A 24,700-nucleotide genomic window follows, 5' to 3' on the forward strand; every position below is an offset into this window, starting at 1 on the left:
GCAAAAAAAAAAAAAAAAAAAGTATAAGAATGTTACAGTACAAATTGGAAAAGCCAATACTTATTAACTTATTATTTCTCTAGACTAGACTACCTTTGGTACTTAAACTTTTTAAAAAACAATTCCATCTCATCCAAACGTACTTCATGGATATGACATCCAGGAAGTAGCTTGAAGTAACATTCAGCAAAATTATTAACCTTTTTCTTATATGGGGGAAGTGTATTTGATAAGTATACAACGATGTTTCCCTTTTTCTAAAATGCAAAATATGATTAAGACATCTAATACTTACAAACTTTACTTATTTAGCTCTCCAATTAAAATTGGAATCATGGCAGCTAGAATCTATTTTTGGGCTTGGGGAATATAGAAATTTAAATGATTTGGCAACTGACATAGGAATTTAATTACTTCATGTTATTTTAAGTAGCTTTTCCTTTCTGTTTCCAAAATATAATGTGCCATTTTTCTCCAATATGCTGAATTCCTATAATAATCAATACTATACTTTATTTATTGGAACCAGATTAAAGATTCTTCCCTTTAATGAGCAGGTTGAAACTATTTGTTTCATATAGAGCTGATCAATTATGACACTTTCTTTAAAAAGAATCAATTTTTTAAAGCTATTACTCAATTATGATGGAGACAATGTCATTTCAAAAGGTAGCAATGGGATTCTCTAGGCCATCTAGTCAAGAAAATGTAAATGTAATGCTAAAAACAATAAGTAAACTACAACTACAAGTTAAATTTTTTAAAAAGCCCTCTTTCATAGCAAGCATATCCATTAGCTTTCATTTCTTTTCCCTAGCAAAGGTTTGAATATTCATGAACCTCAGTTAAACCAACGGAACCAAGCAATTGTTTCACAAGTCCCACCTATATACTTGAACAATATAAACATGAATGGACTAAGCAAGTAATACTATAACAAGTATTGAACTGGAGTGAAATAGTAAGAATAATGACAGTCTTCAAAATTGGGCAGTCTTTGAAATGTAATAGTGTAGCTCAAGATAAATTATGCTATAATAAAACTAGCTTTCACCTCTACACAAAACAAAACAAAAAAACATAACTCATCAAATTTATACAACTACTATTGAACACACTCCCTTCCTAGTTTTTAAATGTCTTGTATTGAGGACTCTCTAAATAAGTATATTTATCTGAGCATGTTTATTGCCTGTGTATATACTCATTTTAAAAGACAAAAAATTCAGATAATACATAACTGAACTCTTTTTTTCACCAACCTGATCCAATTTATTCTGCATCACACTGCACCCCACCTCAATTTAAAATTCCCAATTTTAATTTGGTTAAAAGGGCAGAGGAAATGCAAATGCAGAGTAAGAACTTCTTTATAAATTCCACTGTATTTTTATAAACTTGAAGTTTTTGTAACACTGTTTATTGATCAAATAAAGGGCTCACTGCTATCTAAAATTTCATAAATGCCATTAAAAATTCAAAATTGATATTCTGAACCTTAAATTTTCAATAGTTCAAAGATACAGTTTTTACATGTATAGCACACAATAGATGAAACTTAACAGCAGACATCCCTAGAATACCAATTGGCAAGTCCACCAAGATGTATACAAAATTACAGATAAGCATTTCTTTCACTGTTTTGTTGTGCAAGAAAAAACATTTATAGAAGAAACACAAACTCAGCTGGTGAATTTCAGATATCATCATCATCATCTTCATCTTGAGAAGATCCTGCCTGATTGGATGCACTGGCTGAGGCAGCAGCAAGTTGGGCTTGTTGGGCAGCCTGCTGCATTTGAAGCCATTCCTGTTGAGCCAATTCTGCTTGTTGCTGTCTTGCCTAAACGTCAAACACATAAAAGTAAACAATCTTTTAACCCTCAATGTATATACTTTGGTTAAAGGTAAAGTAAGCCAATTAACAGACTCAGTTACTATAAACTTGGATATTTTCCAACTACTGTATATTTAAGGTACATCTGGAAAACAAGAACTCTGTGATCTTTAGGTTCAATGAAGAAGTTGAAAAAGTTTACAGAAATCAAAATATTCTTTCTTTGGCTTCTTTCCCTTTAATTTTTCTATCCCCTCATCTGATTACAATTTTGATATAAACATGTTAATATAAAAATTATTTCTGTGGCTTAAAAGTTCTCTAGTACAATATCTTTAAGTCTTAGGGGAAAAAAGTATTACACATGAATGCACTAGCTACCCTGATATTTCTTTCCAAATTTCTATCATAATTCCCTACTCTTATGCTTAAAGAAAAATACAAAACAAAAAACCATAGAACATAAAATGTTTCCCAAATTTACACCATACTTTATCTTTGTTACCTTTACTCTTTCTGGTATTCATTTTATTTGAAATTTCCTAATTTTTACCTATGAAATTAGACCCTTCCTTCAAGTCACATTGAAATACTATTTTCTCCTTCTAGTATCAGTTGATGTATAATCAGGAAATAGAAGTCACACTATGGGAACAAAAAGAATTTAATATAAAGGTTTATTAATTAAGTATAAAGTTGGTAACTGGTAATTGACAAGATACCAAGGAGATGGCAAATATAGGGAGCAGCTAACAACCCTAAAACTAGGGAAGAAGCTAGAAATTTTAAAACTCAGAAGTTTAGAGAGACAACCACATGGAACTGAAATTCAAACCTCTGAAGAAGAGGCATAAATTAGTTGGTACTAACATATCTGAGGTTAGAGAAGGACCCAAGGGTTGAGATCCACAACCTTGAGGAGGAAGGTGCAGTTATGGTATTAGAGAAAATGCAAACTGGATTCAGTTCTTGCTACAAGACAAACTCATGTAGCCAGGGTGAAGAAGTGTTCCTGGGTTGCTCAAAGGAAATGGAAGCCAAGAGGAAGGAAAAACAACTTGCTACTTTTACTTTTTCTAGCCTTGTAATATCCCTCAAGAGACCCTCCAGTGGCAGGAGATAATGAGGAGATAGGTTAGAAAGCAGATGTGGTTTGCAGAGTACAGAAATCCCCTCATCTATAGTTTCACTTTCCATTGTTTTAGTTACCTATAGTCAACCAATATAATAAACAGAAAACTCTAGAAATAAACAATTCATAAATTTTAAATTGTGTGCCATTATGCACACGGTGAAATCTCACATTGTCCAGCTTTACCCCACCTAGAATGTGAATCATCCCTCTGCATATCCATGCTGTATATGCTAACCCACCTATCACTCACTTAATAGCTGTCTTGGTTATCAGAAAAAGTGGCATACATTTTCAAAAGATGGTACCACAGATCATTATTGCAACAGATGGAAGAGAGACCTGTATATGGTTAAAGTCAGAGGAAGTGACTAAGGAAAAGACTAAAGGTATAGAAGTTAAAGACAATTTTTATAGTAAGCTTCCTTTTGCTTCAGAAATTAGTTGTGGCTGTCACAAGTTTTTTGTGTGTAGGATTTGGTAATATCTGTGGTTTCAGGCATCACCTATGGATTCTCTGTAGATAAGGGGAGTAGGAAGTGGGGTTGGCATAATATGCTAGGTCTAGTAATAAAACACAGTACAGAAAATGGGTTTTTAGATTAGGATAACTACTTAGCTGGCACACTTTTATACCCCCAAAATCTGATATAATATCTCTGACATGAGATCTCTTTTTCTAATTAGCCTTATATTATAGTTATCTTCCTTATCAAAACAGTATTATATTACAATTTTTAGTGTATCTATTTTCTCTCACCTACAAGATATCCTTAGTTTCAAATAAGAACAATATATTCTTCATCTTTGTACATCTGCAGCACTATATATATATATATATATATATCTCATATCAGTGGGGACCCATATGTCAATTGAATTTTTTTTTAAGTTGTTCATGGTATTCTTTCATTATTTTTTTTTTTTTGAGAGAGAGAGAGAGAGAGAGAGAATTTTAATATTCATTTTTTTGTTTTCAGTGGACACAACATCTTTGTTTGTATGTGGTACTGAGGATCGAACCTGGGCTGCACGCATGCCAGGTGAGCGCGCTACCACTTGAGCCACATCCCCAGCCCTGTCAATTGAATTTTAATTTAAGATTTGTTGACTCAAGAGCCAGAATCAGGTGATTTGGGTGAGGGTGGTGGTAATGAAGTAGAAGAAAAGAAAAATTATTATCTTGGAGAATAGTATCTAAGCAACCACAGTATCGAAAGTTAATAAAGGAAGATGTCTAGGTAAATGGCTATTTTGTTATTAAAAACAAACAAACAAACCTTGCCAGGTGCACAGTGGTACACACCTGTAATTTCAGCTACCTGCAGGCCAAGACAGCAGAATCTCAAGTTCAAGGCTGGCCCAGGCAACTTAGTAAGACCCTATCTCAAAATTTAAAAAAATAGAGTTGGTGATGTGGCTTAGTGGTAGAGTGCCCCTGGGTTCCATCTCTATTTAATACCACAAAAACAAAACAAAACAAAACAAAAACTAAAAAAAGTGAACACCTGAGGGGGAAAAAAGTCACTCGATTTGGTGATATCTCTGTGGTAGGGCATAAATCAAACTGCAAGAAAAAGTGGCATACATTTTCAAAAGATGGTACCATAGATCATTATAGCAACAGATGGAAGAGAGACCTGCATATGGTTAAAGTCAGAAGAAGAGACTAAGGAAAAGACTAAAGGTATTTAGTAGATAAAGACAATTTTTACAGTAAGCTTCCTTTTGTTTTAGAAATTAGAAACCAGCTATTCTAATAACTATTTCTACCTATTTATAAAGAAATAGGCACACAGTTCTAATACATAGGCATATTTATCGTTAGCTTGGCCGTGGCACACACCTCTGATCCCAGCAACTATGGAGGCTAAGGCAGAAGGATCCCAGGTTCCAGGCAAGCCTTAGCAACTTAGTGAGACTTTCAGAAACCTAATGAGACTGCCTCAAAATTAATTTAAAAAGAAGTTGAGATATAACTCAATGCTAAAACACCCCTGGGTTCAATCCCCCAAACAACATCCCCAACCCTGCCAACAGAAATATTTATTTTTATGGCAGGAATACTCAAAAGAGTTCAAAAGAGACTGAATGCTTCACTAAAAACATTTAAATGTTCACAAGAAAACTGTGGGGATGGGGAAGATGTTAATTTAATCAATTTGAGAATACCTACTCTGCATAATTTTGTGACAGAATAAAATTTCAAAGAATTTAACTCCATTAAAGCTTTATCGAAAAGGTGCTTGATTTTATAGTTTATTCAATGATCTCTAAAAGTATGTGTTATTTATATTTCAAACTTCACTGACTGTTAGGTACCATGATTCCATATAAGCTTTTATATTTTGCTCTCTGAACACAAAAGTATTTATGCCATTAAAAATTGTTGTTGACTAATATATTTGTATGCATTTCTAAAATTTCTTATTTTCAATGGTATTTACTATTTCTTTCTCTTTTGCCTTCTACCCAACCGTCCCAAGTACTTATCTTATTTTTTCCCTCATATTTTTTATTGGTGTATTACAGTTATACATACTTGTGGGATTTGTTGTTACATATTTGTAACACACAACTTAACAATATAATTTAGCCAATATCATTCCCCAGTAGTTCCCTTTTCCGCCCTTCCTCCCCCAAGTATGTATCTTCTAAAATGAGGATGTGGGGAAAAAAAAAAAGGTATATACTTTCTAATTCACTGCTTCTTTTTGGAAATTTTCATTATGTGTTAATGTTCTTTTTTGTTTGTTTTGGCTTTTTTTTTTTTCCTTTTGAGTACAGGGGATTGAACTCAGGTGCACTTGACCACTAAGCCACATCCCTACCCCTATTTTGTATTTTGTTTGGAGATAGGGTCTCACTGAGTTGCTTAGTGCCTCACTCTTGCTAAGGCAGGCTTTGAATTCGTGATCCTCCTGCTTCAGCCTCCCGAGCTGTTGGAACTACAGGCATGCGTCACTGTGCCTGGCATATGTTAACATTCTTACTTCCTCATGATAAAATTATTAATTTATACTTAACTTCAACCTTGATATATTAAAGTTCTCCCCTTCCAAATATCTGCAGTTAGCTTAAAATGAGGTTGTCATTGTGTTACTATTTGAATAAAGTCTAGAAGTAAAATTAATTTAAAAAGATACATTTACTTAGTTCCTTTCATACTAAGAACTTAAGTACTTTTCTCCAGGGAAGAAGTACTAGGTAGCTGCCACAATTTTACCTCTCTGCTGATCTTCTTCATAAGAGTAAATACTAGGAATCTTCACCCACCAATTAAGGGAGATAAGAAAGAGGAATTAGGAGCTGAGGCTCAGTGGTAGCGTGCTTGCCTAACGTGTATGATGCACTAGGTTCGATTCTCAGTACCATATACAAATAAATAAAATAAAGGTCCATCAAAAACTAAAAAATATTTTAAAAAAAAGAGGAATTTAAAAATGCAGATTATCAGGGGCTCAGTGGCAGAGTGCTTGCCTAGCATGTGTGAGGCACTGGGTTCGATTCTTAGCACCACATATAAATAAAATAAATGGTCCATTAACAACTAAAAAAATTTTTTTAAAAAAAGCAGATTATCATGATAAAGAGGTGAAGACAAATATAAAAAGGTGAAGACAGACAATTATTCATTTACCTTTCTGCCCTAGCAAGGATAAATCAAACTCTATTTAAATTTCCAAAATAAATTTACATAGAAAATGTCGACAAGCCATATATGGTGGTGCACACCTTATAATTTCAGCAACAGGGGATGTTAAGGCAGGAGGAATGCAAGTTCCAGGCTAGCCTTGGCAACTTAGTGAGACCCTGCCTCAAAATACAAATTAAAAAGGACTAGGGATGTAGCTAGCTCAGTGTTGAAGTGCCCCTCTGGATACAATCCCCAATATAAGAAAGAGAAAAATAAAGGAAGAGAGGAAGAGAGGAAGAGAGGAAGGGAGGAAGGGAGGAAGGGAGGAAGGGAGGAAGGGTCTATTTCCTAAGTTGCAAATGAACATAATAAAATTTACATTATTTTATTAAAATCTTGCAAGGTATGTAAAGAATCTAGCAAAGCATATACTTTCTTTCATGTATATTTAATTTGGCGCCCCCTAGTGATCTCCAATAGTAGAGAATCAATAAAATAATAGCTGTTTATGTTTTTAAAAAACCATCACTCCTTGGCGGGGCACTGTGGTGCATACTTGTAATCCCAGTATCTCAAGAGGCTGAGGCAGGAGAATCACAAGTTCAAAACTAGCCTTGGCAATTGAGCCATGCCCCAAGCAACTTAATGAGACCTGTCTCAAAATAAAAATAAAAAAAAGGGCTGGGGATGTGGCTCAGTGGTTGAGAACCCCTGGGTTTAATCCCTAGTACCCTCCTGCCCTGGCAAAAAAAATCATCATTCTTTGGTACCTCATATTCATATGTATTATAATATAGATTATAATATAATTTGCATGTGTTCAGGATTGCCTTAGAGGCTTTTTCCTCTTTTGTATCTATTTCATAGGTTCTTATGATTAAATGAGATAATAAAGGTAAATTATTTGACAATGTGATCAACACATAGGCAAAACTCAATAAATGTTGATAAGTGATTATATTTTTTACTTGTTTAAATGATACCTCATGCCTAATGCCCAATAAAATAAATAAAAAAATATATATATATGACAAATAGATTTTTTTGTTTGTTTTTGTACCAGGGATTGAACTCAGGGGCATTCGACAACTAAGCCACATCCCCAGCCCTACTTTGTATTTTATTTAGAGACAGAATCTCACTGAGTTGCTTAGCACCTCACCATTGCTGAGGCAGGCTTTGAACATGAGATCCTCCTGCCTCAGCCTTCAGAGCAGCTGGGATTACAGGCCTACTCAAATGCTTTTTTATAATATTTTTTTTTTTAGTTGTAGATGAACACACAGTATCTTTTTACTTATTTTTATGTGGTGCTGAGGATCAAACCCAATGCCTCACACATTCGAGACAAATGCTTTTACCACTGAGCTACAGCCCCAGCTTCAAATGCTTTTTTTTTTTTTAATATTTTTTTTTAGTTGTAGATGGACACAATATCTTTATTTATTTATTTATTTTGAGAGAGACAGAGAATTTTTTTTTAATATTTATTTTTTAGTTTTCGGCGGACACAACATCTTTATTTTATTTTTATGTGTTGCTGAGGATCAAACCCAAGGCCCCACACACATGAGGCAAGCAAGAGCTCTACCATCGAGCTACAACCCCCACTTCAAATGCTTTTTAATGTAAACCAAACTAATATAACTGCAGGAAGACCAATTATGATACTAATTTGAAAGAGTTCGACTAAAATGATACTTCTCAGTTCTCTAATGGCTATTATAGTACCTAATGAAAAATCTCACTTGTATTCAACCCCAAACTATCTTCCAATTTCTTAAAAAATAAAAAAAAATAACAAAACAACAACAAAAAAACAGCCTTGCCACCTCTACCTCCTTTTGAAAAATAGAGAGATATTAGTGCTAATCCTTAATAGAGTAGAAATTAGAACTATAAAAAGCAAGAAAGAAGAAAACTTTTCTTCCTTTTTCTGCTCTATTTATTAGTTCTTTTTTTTAATGTTTTTGTTAGTTGCAAATGGACATATTACCTTTATTTTTTATGTGCTGCTGAGTATTGAACCCAGTGCCTCACACATGTACAACCTTAGCCCCTATTTATTAGTTCTTTAACAAATGATAAGATTAGAATGTTTTAAAGGTATAATAAGACCCAATTTAACTACAAATTAGATGTCAATTAGATTTTCCTTGTATTCTCCTTATCATAAAATCTGATAGGTATTTTCTTGTTAACCCATTCATTTTAAATCTTAACATTTAGGTATACTTTTCAGGCTTTTAAATGATCATTCTGTCTGAAAATACATCAAAGTAAAATCTCAGTATTTATTTGGAGTGGCTCTCTTTAGAAGACAGGTTGCTGTAAATATTTACTTTTATAAATCCTGAGTCAAACTGGCCAGCTCTAAATATCAGATTCTATAATCAAGTGATTAGCCAGAGAAAGAGAATTCTCTAGACACATATGTTGATTTAAGAAGTGATTTCAGAAACCAGTACAATTTCTGTCAACAAACAGGATAGTATTCAGATGAAATAATTTAAAATGTATCACTTACTTTTGCAAATAATTCCTGTTGCTGTCTTAATAACTCTTCTTCAGGAATGCCAAGGTTTTCCAAACGAGAGCTGGCCTTTCTTCTTTTTAACGCTACTGTCTTGCATTCTTGTAGGACTTCTTTTACTTCACTGATGTAAGAGCCAAATCCCAAACTTTCTAGAGCTAGAAAAATAAAAATGTGAACGTGATTAAAATATAGCTTTTTTCCCCCACCTATAGAACATGAAGTTTTTCTGTGTGTTTTCTGCCATAAAATTTCCTTTTGGTTCACAGTATTTAAAATTACATTTATAGATTTCTATATGTTGATTCATACCTTAAAGGCCTATTCTGTATTTTGAGCTAATAATAAAATTTAGGTGGTTAAAAAAAATAGAATAAATCAATTTAGTTAATCAGTTTTCGTAGTCTTTCAACAATTATGAACCAGAATGTCCTTGGTAAAGATAACCTCAATTCTAACTTTAGGGATTTGCTCTTCAGGGGAAATAACAAATGTGCCCTTACAAATCTATTTTCCTATATAAACTGGTTTTAAAGACATGATTTGCAACTTCATTTCAAATGTTAAATTGTTTTCATCAAGCTTCTGTGAAAAAAAATCTTGATATGAAAAAGCAAATTACTACTGTTAATTATAATTAATTAACCCTTTCCCTATCTCCCACCCTCTTCCATCCCCAACCCCCATGAAACTTCAGAAAGGCATCATTCTGAGTTCTCTTATATTACATCATCACCACATAATTTTTGGTTTCAAAGAGTGTGGGATACAGTAGAAAAATAAGTGAAGACTAGGCAGCCTATGTGTTTTCACTTGAATTAATAAACTTTTTTGAAGTGTCAATATAGAAACCAAAACTTTTGTCTTTTCTTTTTTTAATGACATAAACAGTCAAGTATTTCAATAATTAGCCTGGGACAGTAACAAAGAAAACCAAGTGAATGGCTTATGGTTTCCCACCATATTCATGAAAGTCTGATTTCCTTAACCCTCTACTAACTAAGGTCTTCCAGGATCTAGCCCCCCATATCATGCCATTAAATCTCTGCATACTTCTGCTAAATCCCAACAGGAACCAGAGTTTCCCACATTCCCTGATAACAACAATGCATTCAAGGCACAGATCAAACCCCATCTTCAAATCAAGTTTGCCTGATCCTCCCAGACAGATGTAATCTACCCATTTTGAAATCAAACAGATGGGGGATGTGTTATGCCTCAGTGGTAGAGTACCTGCCTAGTAAGTGTGAGGCACTGGGTTTGAGTCTTAGTACCACATAAAAATAAAGGTTTAAAAAAAAAAAAAAAAGAAATCAAGCAGATGTAGAACTGAAACCTAGGTGACAGTATTTGTACAGCCTTAGAAACTTTGCTTAATATCTCTAAGCTTCAGTTCTTCCACATATATAATAAGAATAGCATCTATATCATAATCTTCCTATAATCAGAGGCCTTATGGTGGTTAAGTATGTAGGCCCTTGAAGTCAAATTGCCAGGAACTGACTCCAAACTCTATTTCATGTTGGTATATGACTCTAGATAAACCCCTTCACCTCTGTGCCCCAGTTTTCTCACCTCTAAAAAAGAATAGTATCTACATATCATTGGATCAGGAGGCTGTAAAGAATAAATGAATATAAATATAAGCTTAGAACAAAGGCTGGCCCCACAGAGAAAACAAGATAACATATTTATTATTACAGCTTTATTAGTGTTAGGATTATAGGATCAACAAGTAATCGACACAGGCATTTTATAAAATGTCTAGCACATAATAATCACTCAAACAACTTGAAATGTTTTCCCTCTATTCTTTTTTCTCTTAAATCTAAAGACAACCTGGTGCTTTGGCACAAACCTCAGGAGTCTGAGGCAGGAGAATCACAAGTTCAAAGCCAGCCTCAGCAACTTGGCAAGGCCCTAAGCAATTTAGCAAGACCCTTGTCAAAATAAAAATATAAAGGGGTGAGGGGATGTGGCTCAGCAGTTAAAGCACCCCTGATACCCCCCCAAAAAAAATCATCTAAAGGAGAAGCTTAATAAGTGTACAGGACTTATTAACATCATATTAATCAAGCCAAATATATTTATAATTTCAAATATTAAATTTACAGAACTAACAAATCAATACAATAGAGAGACAATCCTTCAAGATGGCACAAATTACTAGACATTAAGAAAATCCAGCCAGGTGCAGTGAAGCATACCCGTATTCCCAGCAACTCAGGAGGCTGAGACAGGAGGATTGCATCTTTGAGGCCAACCTCAGCAACTTAGAGAGGCCCTCAGCAATTAGTGAGACCCTGTCTCACATTTTATTTTTTATATGGGGGCTGGGGTTGTGATTCAGCAGTAGAGCACTTGCTTCGCACATGTTAGTACTGGGTTTGATCCTCAGCACCACATAAAAATAAATAAGCAAAACAAAGGTATTATGTCCATCTACAACTAAAAAAAAATATTTAAAAAGATTTTTTTAAAAAACTGCATTGACCTTAATCTAAATTTTAAACACATTTTAGCTAATAAATATTAAGAAGTGAATATAGTATTCTCCCCACCCCCCCAGTACTGGAGGTGAAATTCAGGGGCAGTTTACCATGAGCTACACCCCCCTGGCCCTTTTTAACTTTTATTTTGAGATAGGGTCTTACTAAGTTACCCAGGCTAGTCTCAAACTTGTGATGCCTCCTGAGTCACTGAGATTATAAGCATGTACCACCACACCTAGCTGGAGAGAGTATCTTTTAAACAGTGGGATATTTTACATCATTTGTAATCATTCCCATTTTACACAAATGAGAATTTAAAAAGATAAACAGAAATGGCTCCTAAACAGGGCCACCATTTAAGATTGTACGTGTTTTTTAAGTTATACAGTAGTATCATACCTAAGGAGGTTTAGTTGTACTGTAAACATCATAGATTTGTATATGTTTATTATACCATTTTTTTTCTGGCAGACTAATAAAGGTTTTTTTGAACTTGAACAAAGGAAACTTATGGATTGTTGATGGTCTCACTAAGGATCTTATTAGAGTGAAAAAGAGAGAAATTAAAAAAACAAAAAAAACAACTTGGGGGTTAAACAAATACACATCACTTGTTTCCCAGAAGTCTGACTGCTACCCTCTGCCATGTGTCTTAAAACTACACCCAGAAAAATCCACGGTATATAGGAGGGGAAAAAAATATTTAGCACATTTTCAACTTGAAAGACACATAATAAGGCAGCTACTGAAAAAACAAAAAAAGGTAAAGACTTCCCCAAGCAACAATCATCTTAATATAGGCTTATTTCACAAAAGTAATATATTCTTGACAAGTTTTGTTATAACATGAATTTGTTGAATGACTATTCTTCAAATGGATAAAGCACATTTTTCATTCAAAATAGTATGATATATAGTACCTTTTAAAATATATAAATCAGTATTCTCTTTTTTCTTGTTTGTGGGGATGGAAGAGTGTGATGCGTTTCATTTAAAATACATTATAAGAACATAGGTCAAGGGCTGGGGTTGTGGAACAGTGGTAGAGTGCTTGCCTAGCACATGTGAGGCATTGGGTTTGATCCTCAACACCACATAAAAATAATGAAATAAAGGTATTGTGTCCATCTACAATTAAAAAAAAAGATAGGTCAAAATGACTTCTTGACTCATTAGTCTAGCAAAAGTTTTTAAGACTTAAGAATCATATACTTGGAAAGGGTGAGGTGGAGTTGAACTACAGAGACAGGCACTGGGGACTTAGGTACTACAGTTTAAAAAAATAAAGGAGTAAGTTGCATTTAAAATACTGATTCTCTAATCTGTCAGAGAAAGACTTTTCTTTACATGTAGATTTCATATCACTTCATCCTTTTCACTGCTTCTTTTATTTTGAGATAGGGTCTTACTAAGTTACCCTCTTATAGGTGTCACTTAGATTCTTCCTGTTTCCTTTTCCTCCTTTCTGAACCTTCTCCATTTCCTTCCCACTTTCATCTACCTCCCAGGCAGCCAGTCCTGCATGCTAAGTGTGTGAAATGACTTTACTTCCATTTCATCTTCAGAGGGTTTTAGAGGGTACCTGGAACTACTCCCTTCCCCTCTCCTACCCCTTCCTCCAGAATGCTAAGGGGCATGCAAAAGGCAGCCAGCTATGATGGGAAGACAGCAATGTCTAGTTGCAGCTGAACTGATTGATTGTAGATGTCCTGGAGATATTGTGAGGAAAACAGGACACTCTTCATCAGAACCCAGGTGATCATAAATGCACACACAGATGCACTCAGAACTGCGTCCTCAATTCCCTAACCTGCTTAGGTGGAGCAGGCAGGCTGGTCTGATGACTCTATCCCTGGTGCTCCCTTAAGGGAAAGGCAGGACTCAGGCACTGCTCTGAGTAGGTTGCTGGGGTGGCCAAACTGGTGCTGCCCCTGGCATAACCACTACTCTACATTTTTGGTTGTTTTTAAGAAACACAATAAAGAAGGGTGTCATTTTGGACTCTGTCATTCAGGTGGTTGCCAATTCTTCACCAGAAGAGGAAACACATCCCTTGCAACCACTCTGTACTCTTTAGCCACCTTGCCCTCCTTCAAACCAAGTGTGGCCTGACTTTTTCTTCCTATTTAGTTTTCTTCCTTTACTCCCCTTTTTGTGCTTAATGTATTAAAATAGTTGCTGTATATTTTACTTTCATAAACTATAAAAAATGACTAAATGGTTAAACTAGACTTGCAGGCCAATCTTAAAATGGGGGCGGGGGGTGTTGAGAGTGGGATGAGGAGAAGAAAAGCTGTTTTGATATAAACAAAACAAGTGCACTTTGGGTATGTTTTGATATTTTTCTGAGGCTAGAGAAGGTAGGCAGGTGTTGGGATGTCCCTGTAAATTAGTTCCAGAATGAGGTTCTCTCTCTATATATATATATACTATATCAATAGAAATGTCTGACTCTCATAAAGGGACATTAGTAGCTGCTGCAGGTCCTGTTCAGAAACCCCATGTACAATTCCCATTTTTTTGTGTTAGTGTGGGAGACATTTTGGTTCTTGTGTTTGAATCTCCTTTGATTTTTTCTTTTAATATTAATTTTTACTTGTAATTGGACACAATACCTTCATTTTATTTTATTTTTATGTGGTACTGAGGATCGAACCCAGGGTCGCACACATGCAAGGCGAGCACTCTACCGCTGAGCCACAACCCCAGCCCTCCTTTTTTTTTTTTTTTTTAAATATTTTTTTAGTTGTTGATAGACCTTTATTTTTTATTTATTTATATGTGGTGCTGAGAATTGAACCCAGTGCCTCACATATGCCAGGCAAGTGTACTACTGATGAGCCCCAGCCCTGTATCTCCTTTTTATGATTGCTATACCAACCCATGTCTTTCTGGGGAGGGGTGAAAAGAGAGTTGAAAAAATAAAAAAGTTTAGAAATTAAAAAAAAAAAAATCCTCCATGATATCACTATTCCTGGGAATCTAATGAGATAATGGCAGAGAAGGTATTTCTGGGAATTGTACATGGGGTTTCCAATACACCTTCCAATGGCAGAGTATAATTCACCATCTATATCCTACCTGTATCTACCACAATGTCAAGCAAGTGCTTAGCAGTATTCACTAAATAATTGTTGAGTGATAGAAGCAAAACAAAAACAAAAGATTTGGGCTTGCTGGGTGTAGTGGTACATTTCTGTAATCCCAGTTCAGGAGGCTAAGGCAGGAGGATTACAAGTTCAAAGCCATCCTCAGCAACTTAGTAAAGCCCTAAGTAACTTAGTGAGACCCTGTCTCTAATAATATATATAAATAAAATATTTTTTTAAAGGGCTGGGGATGTGGCTCAGTGGTTAAGCACCCCTGAATTCAACCCCTGACACAAATAAATAAATAAATAAAGATGTGGGCTCAATAGTAGATTGCTTGCTTAGCATGCACAAGGATCTGGGTTCCATCTCCAGTATACCTACCACAAATTATCAATTTTAAGAAAAAGAATAATAAAAATCCAACCTTGAAAAGCACCTGATATAATAAATTATATTGTGCAAATTACATGTGTCCCTTTGGAGGGAAAATCTACATGAATGACTATTTAGAGAATACAATATATCATTCTCCTTCTTCATTATTACAACTTCTCTGTAATCATGCAGATCCTCTAATTTCAAAATTGCTTCCCACCTAGTTTCCAAAACAGATTATGATTTAGGCTTTGGAGCAAAGCTACTCAAAGTGTGGTCCAGAGACTTGCATCAGATGTGCTTGTAATGGCTGCTGCTTGAACTGCATGCAATGAGTTAAGAATGGAAATTCAAAATAAGCATTTAAGAATGTTTATAACAATCTGACAAAGTAATTTTATGTTTACTGAACCTAATAACAAAAAAGCATGTTTTAACTTTATGTATGCTTTTCATTTTATTTTCCAGGGACCTATTTTTATTGTATGTTACAAAAGTACCAGTGTAAGAGGGACTAGAATTTTAAAAGGTCTTTAAAAGTCAATTAGCAAGACCTGTCTTAAAAAAATAAATAAATAAATAAAAAGACTGAGGTTACAGCTCAGTGTTAGAGAACCCCTGGGTTCAATTCTCAGAACCATTTAAAAAAAAAAAAAAGCTTGAAAGCTATAACTCACATCAAATATTATTTATACATAAGTGGAGAGACCTTAATTAACAGATTTGCTTAAGGCCAAAGAACTTCCAATGTAGATTCTTACAGCCTTTAAATTCTCCAAATGTCAATTCATTCCATAACACAACAGAACATGTCAGAACTCTTATTTAAGAGTATGTGTTCAGCAGGACCTGGTGGGCACATGCCTGTAATCCTAGCAACTCAGGAGGCCAAGGCAGGAAGATCTTGGGTTCAAGGCCAGCCTCAGCAGTTCACTGAGACCCTGTCTCAAAATAAAAAATAAAAAGGACTGGGGCTGGGCTTGGGATGTGGCTCAAGTGGTAGCATGCTCGCCTGGCATGCATGAGGCACTGGGTTCAATTCTCAGCACCACACAAAAGAAACTAAAGATATTGTGTCCACCTAAAACTAAAAAATAAAAAAAATAAAAAAAAAAAAAAAGAACTGGGGCTATAGCTCAGTGGTAAAGAGGCTCTAGGTTCACTCCCCAGTACCAAAAAAAAAAAAAAAAAAGGTGTTCACAAAAAAACAGTAATAAAACAATTTTAATAGCTTATAACTTCCTCTAGAAATCTATGATTTCCAATATCAAGTCTACTTTCTTAAACTCAAATAATCAAAACAGAAAAAAAGTTTTAATTAAATTACTGTATTTCGCAGATTTAATGGTTGATAAAATTATTTCAGCCTTAATTTGCATTTAACAGAACTGCCTCGAATGCTTAAGGCGATCAGTTAAAGCCAAATCACACTGAACAAGGGAAATGGCCTGAAGCAGTCTAGTTAATTAAACTTACTGAAGGCCCAAACTTTATGTGAGAACCATATCACTTTAAAATGTATACTGTTAATTGTTACTATAAAATTATTATTAGCAAGACCCTGTCTTTAAAAAATAATAAAAATAAAAAGCACTAGGAATATAGTTCAGTGGTAAAGTCTCCGTGGCTTTCAATACCCAGTTTAAAAAAAAAAAAAAAAAAAAGCAACATTACAAGAAAAAAAACTGGAGATTTTTCTTTTCTTTTTTGGTGGTGTTGAGAATCAAACCCAAGGCCTTGTGCATGCAAGGTAAGCACTCTACAACAGAGCTACATCCCCAGCTCTGGTAAATTTTTAAAACTGTAACAGGTCAACACCTGATTTTTTTAAATTAACAGACTGTCCTCATTACACACAGGAAAATTTTCTTTCACTGTAACTTTCTGACTCATACTGAATTTAGCATGTTCCAAAGTTGAACTATTTAGCATACGGCTTGCTACAGCTGCACTTTTATTCCATCATGTCAATCAGAAATCTAAATATAACCTAGAAAAGAATAAACTCTTCCCAAGAAGACAGACTGTAATGTTATTAGATTTTTAAACAGATCCCCACTTTTGTGCTGTAAACAAATGTAGGCAGATCCTGTTGAAATCTTCTGCAATTTTCATTAAAAAGGGAATGTTGATAAAAAGTTCTTAAAAAAAAAATATATATATATATATTAAACTTGTGGATGAACATAATACCTTTATTTATTTTTGTGTGGTGCTGAGAATCAAACCCAGTGCCTCACATGTGCTAGGCAAGTGCTCTACCACTGAGCTACAACCCCAGCCCAAAAGTTCTTTTTTGAGTTGTAAAAGGAACTTATAGCTATTTGTGTTGGATAATCTTGTGAAAGATTTATGACAGCAATCACACATACTATGTAAAAATTAAAACACAAGTAGAAAAACTGACAACTCGGTTTTCACTTGCTATTCAGCACACTAAACAAGTAGAGGGTAAAAATCACTGTAAGACTCAAATATGCTTCTTCCTAGGGGTTTTTCCTCCTATGTACAAAATGGCAGAAACTATGTGTATTTCCCTGCCCCTTGCTGGGTATCCAACCCAGGTACTGGGTCTGGAACATGATAGGCAGGTGCTCTACCACTGAACTACATCGCCAGCCCAGTAGGGAACATTTTAAATCTACCTCCAGGACCCTAATAAAGGATCAAAAATGAAACACTTTAATCTTTTGTCAATATTGACAGTAAAATAGTAGACACAGTCAATATGAGCAGATGTGTTCTCCATTTGACAATAACAGGAAAGCTAAACCATTAAAAAAACGACCTCCATACTAATATGGTTAAAATTGAACATGATTTTCTTCTGACTTCAAAAGCAATCAAGAAATTGTTAGAATTTTAATTAGGTTATTACAAAAAAAGTTATCACCTCGAATGCAACTTTTTCATAAGGGTATGAAAAGTCACAGAAAGTGTGTTCCAAAACATTGCAACTGGTATCTTCCCTCCCAGAAACCATCAGAATACAGTCTCCCAAATCCCTATTATTGGACTATCCTTTCCAAGATACAGGAGAAGAAATGCCAAAACTTTCAGAAGTGCTTTTCAATAAAAGCTTGAGAGAGTAAAAAAAAAAAAGAATCTACCTCCAAATAGGAATGGCAGCAATGATAGGGAAATGTTCCACTAAAAAACAAAAAAAGCATCCTTTAAATAATCTTTCAATCTAAGCTTTAAAAACTTATCTCTAAAGAACAAAGCCAGCAACATAAAACCAAAAAGAAAAAAAAATGAAGGAAAAGGAGAACAGCCTTTTTCTTACAGAATAGGAGTGCTTTGGTAACTTGTAGATGAATGTGCCACCATCAAATCATATTTAAAGCAGAAAATATACTTCCTTTATTCAACACCAATAAACTTTACAACACTGAACACACTCATATTGAGTTTTTAAAATTTATGTGTTCAAAAAAATGAATCTTTTCCTCTACATCGTGAAAAGGCCAGGTGGGGAAGAAATGCTACGACTTTACTCTTGCCTGATGTTCTGTCTAAAGAAAGAACTCCTGGGTTCTTTCTCAGTTATCATCATCCAAGTTCAACTGCAGGCAGGCAATGCTTGTTGCTTTGAGACCTAGGGATAAATTGTACTGATATCTCTTGTTTGGGGGATAAATGTTGACCTTAATATTTGCATTCCCTCCTGTATTCACTGGATAAAAATTACCCCCCAAATGCTACATAGGTATTTTCTTAAGGCATCAGCTGCCTCCTTGCTTGCATGGCTTTTTCTTTAACACCTACTTACCAGGAAAAGGAATGAAGGCTTTTTGAAACGAACAAGTTAGGCGACTAGCAAACTGTCCCCCTGGACGCTCATTTAAACCAAATTCCAAACAAAGACTTACCTTGTATGACATGCTCTGGTGAGATGGTCTTCTTTTCCGATTTGTTGCAAATTTCATTGGCTTCAGAAGATATAAGGTGAATGAATTCGGTGCAGCAGTTCACCACCAGCTCTCGGGCATCGTTGGCCACCCGGACATTGGGGAGAGTCTCTTTGATCATCTTATTGATAGCAGCTCTGGGGATAGTGAGATCATCATCGTTGCCAGACGAGGAAGCCATCATACCTTCCTGTCTTTCTAACCCGACTTTTAAAACACTCCCCGGCTCTAGTCCACAACTCCACCGGGATTTCTCAAAAGGTTGCCCTCAGAGTGATCCGAGGGGCGCTCTTAGAAGAGGGTACAGAAAATGAAAAAGGGGGAGGAGAGGACTTCAGAGGGCGAGGAACACTGGACTGAGAGATTAAGGGCGAGTTAGATAAGAGTAAAGTCGGGGGCTTGGAGATTCTGGGGGCAGCACTGTCCGGCTTAGGGAGGGGAACCGAAGGGTGGTCTGGAAATTTTGAGTGGATGGGGAACCACCTCCTTGTCTCCTCAGAAGGGTGGGTGCTATCGCCTAAGCTGTTCCCAACACTGCTGGCGCAAAGGCAAGATCCAGAGGAACTGGCTTCGCCGCGGTACCGGGCAGACACCCACAGGGCTCGGCTCTACAGAGCCCGAGACTCTGTTGCTGTTGTTGCTGCTGCTGTTGCTGCTGCCTCCGCCGTCGCCGCCGCCGCTGCTGCCACCGCCGCCGCAAGCAGCCGTTGCCGCCGCCTCAGCCAAACCATCCTTCAGACACCCGCGCCGCCGCCTCACAACATGTCGGCCGCGGCTACAACGGCGGCGGCCGCCTAGGAACGAATACGGTCAAAACCGGGCACAAGAGAAGCCTCAGTGGTGGCAGCTGTGGCCGTTTAGCTCGAATGCAGGTCGTGGAAGCCAAGACTACAGCAACGGTGGTCCCTCCAGAGGCCGGGGAAGGTTTGCTGGAAGCTGCTCCCGACACCCTTTGCGCCACCGGAAGTCTCCCCCAGGTTCCACCCTCTCAGCCAGACCGACTTCCGGGTTCGCCTGGCTCCCTTCCCCCACTCACGCCGTTGGGAACCGCCCGTCTTCAGCGCCAGCATCTTCCGCCTGACGCTGTGTCGGCACGCGCCCCGGATCCCATCCCTTGTACAGGGGCCATAGCTCGGTGAGCGCGCACACCTAGGCTCCGGCGAGGCCCAAGCTCGCCGCGGCGTCAGATCGTGAAGGCCAGGAAGCGTAGGCAGGCGTGGGTGGATCATCTCTTGCTCTCCGAACCAGCGGAACCCCGTTTGAAGACTAGAGCTCTAGAGTCTTTACTATGAGATTTTCATTTGCATTCTTTTAGGAGCCCGAAGTGGGATTGAAAGTGAGAGGAATTGGGGCCTGACTCAGGAGTGGAATATAGAGGAAAGCAGATCCCCATGTGCCTGTGTCTTCGTGGTCTGAAGGAAAAAAGATAGCTAGAGAAAAGATAGCTGGAGAAAATGTTCCAAGATAGCTAGCAGACGTCATTTGAATCAAAACTTTCCATTGCCCACCACCACCCACTTTTTCGTTTATGAGAATTGGAACATTTAAAGAAGTGCCACTAGCCACAAACTGCTAAACCAAAAGCTAAAGTCAGATCCAACCGTAGTGTAAATACGGAGTATACTCTGAGCCATGTTACAAGGTTCAGATTTAGTTGTTTTTCATGGTGTGTAAGGCAGGATGACTCCCTCCCCCGGTGCTGGGAATTAAATCCAAGGCCTTCCGCATTTTAGGAAAGCTTGTGCTAGGTACATCTAGCCCTGCAGGGTGACTTCTGAAGGGAAGGAAAAGAATGTTAGAGCGTCTTAAGCAACTCTGATTTTTTCCATAGTAACTGATAGTACCAACAGCCAGCGTCAGGTTCTTTACGGAAATTGCATTATTTTTAAAAAAGTTTTTTTTTTTAACTTGTAAAAATTTATTTCTCTTTTTATGTGGTGCTGAGGATCAAACTCAATGCCTCTCACTTGCTAGGCACCCCAGCCCAGAAATTGCATTACTTTTTAAAAAACGCCCCATATTGTCATGTGGAAGAAGAGACATTATAAATCCTGGGATGTTGCAATTTCTAGAAAGTAAATGATAAAGGGTTGGGAATGCAAATTTGGTGGTTGAGGGCTTGGTTTTTTTTTTTTTTTTATTAGTTACTCAAGACAATACAATGATCTTGAGATATCATACATTTAATTCCAATAGGGTATGAATTCTCATTTTTCCACGTGTACGGATTGCAGGATCACTTTGGTTATACATCCGAGGGCTTGTTTTGAATGCACAAAACCCTGGGTTCAATTGCCTGTTCAAAATTTTAAAAGTAAGGGGCTGGGGCTGTAGCTCAGTGGTAGAGCGATCACCTGCCAGGCGTGAAGCACTAGATTCTATTCTCAGCACCACATAAAAATAAAATAAAGGCTAAAAAAAAAGTAAAATAATAAACCATTTAAAGCCGTTTAGGCACTGCAGTTCATCAACAGATTCATTGTTCTTGATACACTTGATGGCAACTGTCTTGCTGGAAAAGTTTTTGTAAAATGTTTGTTTTTTGAGGAGATCTTATAGTTTATTACTTTTGTTGTTTCATTCATGGTCCTGGAATTCAGGTTGGAATTGAGTACCTCATGTGAGGTATGGGTTCTACCATTGAGCCCCTAGTCCTGTCTTATTTTTCATTTAACATTTTCTCCAGGACATTTGCTGGGTTCTTCTAAAGTGTAGACACTTGGTTTTTGGTGTTACTAAGTTAGTCAAAACCAAATTTCTTTGATTAAAAGCAGTATTTTAATTTTTTTTCAAAATATGAATGAGTGGCTCAAATGTATCATTTTCATGAATTTTTTGTGTGCTTATTATTGGTTTGAATATCATATTGTATAAACTTATCTTGGCTTTAACAAATTTATCAGTCTGAAAAAAGCCATCTAGCAAAAAATGTCCTCAGTGTTGTCATATTTTCAGTAACTCAAATCTCATCCCTTCCCCCAAAAAATAATTTTTCCTTTTTGAATATAACGTGCTATAAAAATCAGATTTTATGTTAAATTGTTATTAATATTTTTATGTTAAATTGTTATTCTAGTAATTGTTTATTATGCTGGGCATGGTGATACATTGATTTCATTGACCCTGAAGGCTGAGGTAGGAGGATTGCAGGTTCCAAGCCAACCTCTGCAACTTAGCAAGACTGTCTCAAAATTTTAAGAAAAGGGCTGGGGATGTGGCTGAATGGTAGAGTACCCCAGAAGAGTTCAGTCCCCAGTCCCACAAAAATATGTCTATTATTTATTATAATGAGTTAGCTAACAGTAGTACTTAATTTATTTGTATTCACTATTTAATTTCCACATACCTATAAAAATAGGTGTTTTGATAGGTCAGTAAAATTTCAGACAGCTTTACTAATTTATTCAAAATTTCACAGATAATAAGTAATGGAGTTGACATTTGAAACTAGGTTATCTAACTCCAAAACTGTGCTATTTTGAATTTGGTAACTGTCTCTAAAGGGAAAGAAAAAAAAAGTTATAGTCCTGATAATGCTTTAAAAATATAAAACACACATCCTGGTGGTGCACACCTGCAATCCCAGCAACTTGGGAAGGTGTCTCAAAATAAATAAAAAGTCCTGGGCAGGGCTGGGGATGCGGCTTAAGCAGTAGCGCGCTAGCCTGGCATGCGTGCGGTGCTGGGTTCGATCCTCAGCACCACATACAAAAATAAAGATGTTGTGTCCCCCGAAAACTAAAAAATAAATATTTTTTAAAAAATTCTCTCTCTCTCTCTCTCTCTCTCTCTTAAAAAAAAAAAAAAAATCCTGGGCATGTAACAGGCAAGGGCAAAGGAGTGGTTAGAGAAATAGCAAAAGGAGTTGTGAAAATTCACTATCACATAGTAGGATATCCACATTTTGAGGAAAGTAAGGAGAATGAAGCCAGGGAATAAATGGTATTTACCCAGCAGTACAAGCAGTTCATGAACTAAAACCTGAAAGTTCTTTCTTTTGTCTATTCAGTTAAAGCTGATAAATTTCCATAAGTCAACTCTATGACTAACAAAAATTTTCTGGGAGGGATTATTTGCATGCCTATAATCCCAGCTACTTGGAAGGGCAAAGGAGGAGGATCACAAATTCAAGGCCAACCTCAGCAATTTAGTTAGACCTTATTTCAAAATAAAATAAAAAAGGCAGAGGATATATAGCTCAGTAGTAGAGTGCTTCTAGGTCGAATCCCCAGTACCACACACACACACACAAACAACAACAACAAAAAAAAAATCTATTGCCTGAAAAAGTAATAACAGGGGCTGGGGTTGTGGCTCAGCGGTAGAGTGCTTGCCTAGCATGTTTGAGGCCCCGGGTTTGATCCTCAGCAGCACGTAAAAATAAACAAATAAAATAAAGGTATTGTGTCCAACCACAATTAAATTTTTTTTTAAAAAATACCAAAAGAAGAAAAATTATATTGATAATAGGAAAAAAACAATTTAACAATTGAGATGATTAATTTTTGTAAATCTATTAGAACTATTATGGAGCCATTAAAATACTTGTGAGGATAAAGTAAGAATATGATAGTTTCCCCTCTAATATTAAAGTAAAATGCAACATTTTGTTATTAGAACTACATGTAAATACATATGTGCATTAATAAAGTCTCAACAGAAATGCAAAAATTAATATGTATATTGGAATAAAAAATATTATTGATGATTCTATTTTTTTAATCTTTATTTCATTTATTTGTTTTTATGTGGTGCTGAGGATCGAACCCAGTGCCTCACATGTGCTTGGCAAGTGCTCTACCACTGAGCTATAGCCCCAGCCCCTTACACTAATTTTAGAACATTTGCAAGCTATGATAAATATCTCTACTTCATATGCATAACGAGACTTATAAAAGCAATCCTTGAATTAAAAAAAAAAATTTTTTAGTGAGCAAAGTTCTCAAGTTGGTGATCCTCAGGTAAACTCTAACCCGCAAATATTGTACCAGTTGTTTATTGCCACAAAAATGCTGCCTAAGCAGCCACACCAAAGGCCAGATTAAAACAATAGCCATGTATTATTTCTTTGGAACGTATGCACTAGTAAAGCATCTCTTCTGGGATTATTTTCTGAGTCGTTTGTGAGCTAGGTAGATAGGTTTATTCATTTTGGCTGGACTCTCACATTTTGGGGGACCAACTGGCTATCCTCAAATCTAGAAAGGTACTGGCTCTTTTTCCATTGTCTTATTTTTTGTGGTGGGGTACTGGGGATTGAACTTGGGGGTACTTGACCATTGAGCCACATCCCCAGCCCTATTTTGAATTTTTTTTTTTTTTTTACTGTTGTGATACCTGGCACCATGTTTTTTTTATTAGCTTCTCAATCATCATCTGAAAAGAAAACATTCTAGAGTAACATCATTAAAAACAGCTTGAATTTTTTTAACTTAAGAGACAGGATCTCATTGAGTTGTTTAAAACCTCACTTTTGCTGAGGCTGGCTTTGAACTCGTGATCCTCCTGCCTTAGCCTCTTGACTCGCTGGGATTATAAGCATGGGCTACTGCAGCCTGTCTTGTTTTCTTTTTTAAAAAAATTTGTTCTTTTTTGTCATATATGACAGTAGAATGTTTTTTGACATATCAATGTATTTTGACATCATACATACAAGGAGGATAACTTCCCATTCTTGTGGTTGTATATGAT

At 36.2% G+C, this 24,700-nt stretch overlaps 1 protein-coding gene across 1 annotated transcript; it reads right to left on the reverse strand.

Moving 5' to 3' along the window:
- Positions 1-215: 215 nt before the first annotated feature.
- On the reverse strand, positions 216-19,408 carry Dr1 (down-regulator of transcription 1). Its single transcript, XM_015500881.2, has 3 exons — positions 18,971-19,408; positions 9,134-9,297; positions 216-1,843 (listed from the first exon to the last, which is right to left on the reverse strand). Exons 1-3 carry the CDS (start codon positions 19,191-19,193, stop codon positions 1,697-1,699), a joined length of 534 nt encoding a protein of 177 aa, XP_015356367.1. The 5' UTR covers positions 19,194-19,408; the 3' UTR covers positions 216-1,696.
- Between the last annotated feature and the right edge of the window lie 5,292 nt (positions 19,409-24,700).

This window comes from Marmota marmota, unplaced genomic scaffold (assembly GCF_001458135.2).
Source record: "Marmota marmota marmota unplaced genomic scaffold, marMar, whole genome shotgun sequence".
Lineage (NCBI taxonomy): Eukaryota > Metazoa > Chordata > Mammalia > Rodentia > Sciuridae > Marmota > Marmota marmota.

Excerpts from the sequence above, each read along its gene's own strand:
- Dr1 (XM_015500881.2), bottom strand. The coding sequence starts at position 19,193 with ATGATGGCTTCCTCGTCTGGCAACGATGATGATCTCACTATCCCCAGA. Across the intron at positions 9,298-18,970 it reads ACCAGAGCATGTCATACAAG|CTCTAGAAAGTTTGGGATTT; the intron begins GTAAGTCTTTGT and ends TTATTTTTCTAG. Across the intron at positions 1,844-9,133 it reads AACAGGAATTATTTGCAAAA|GCAAGACAGCAACAAGCAGA; the intron begins GTAAGTGATACA and ends TTTGACGTTTAG.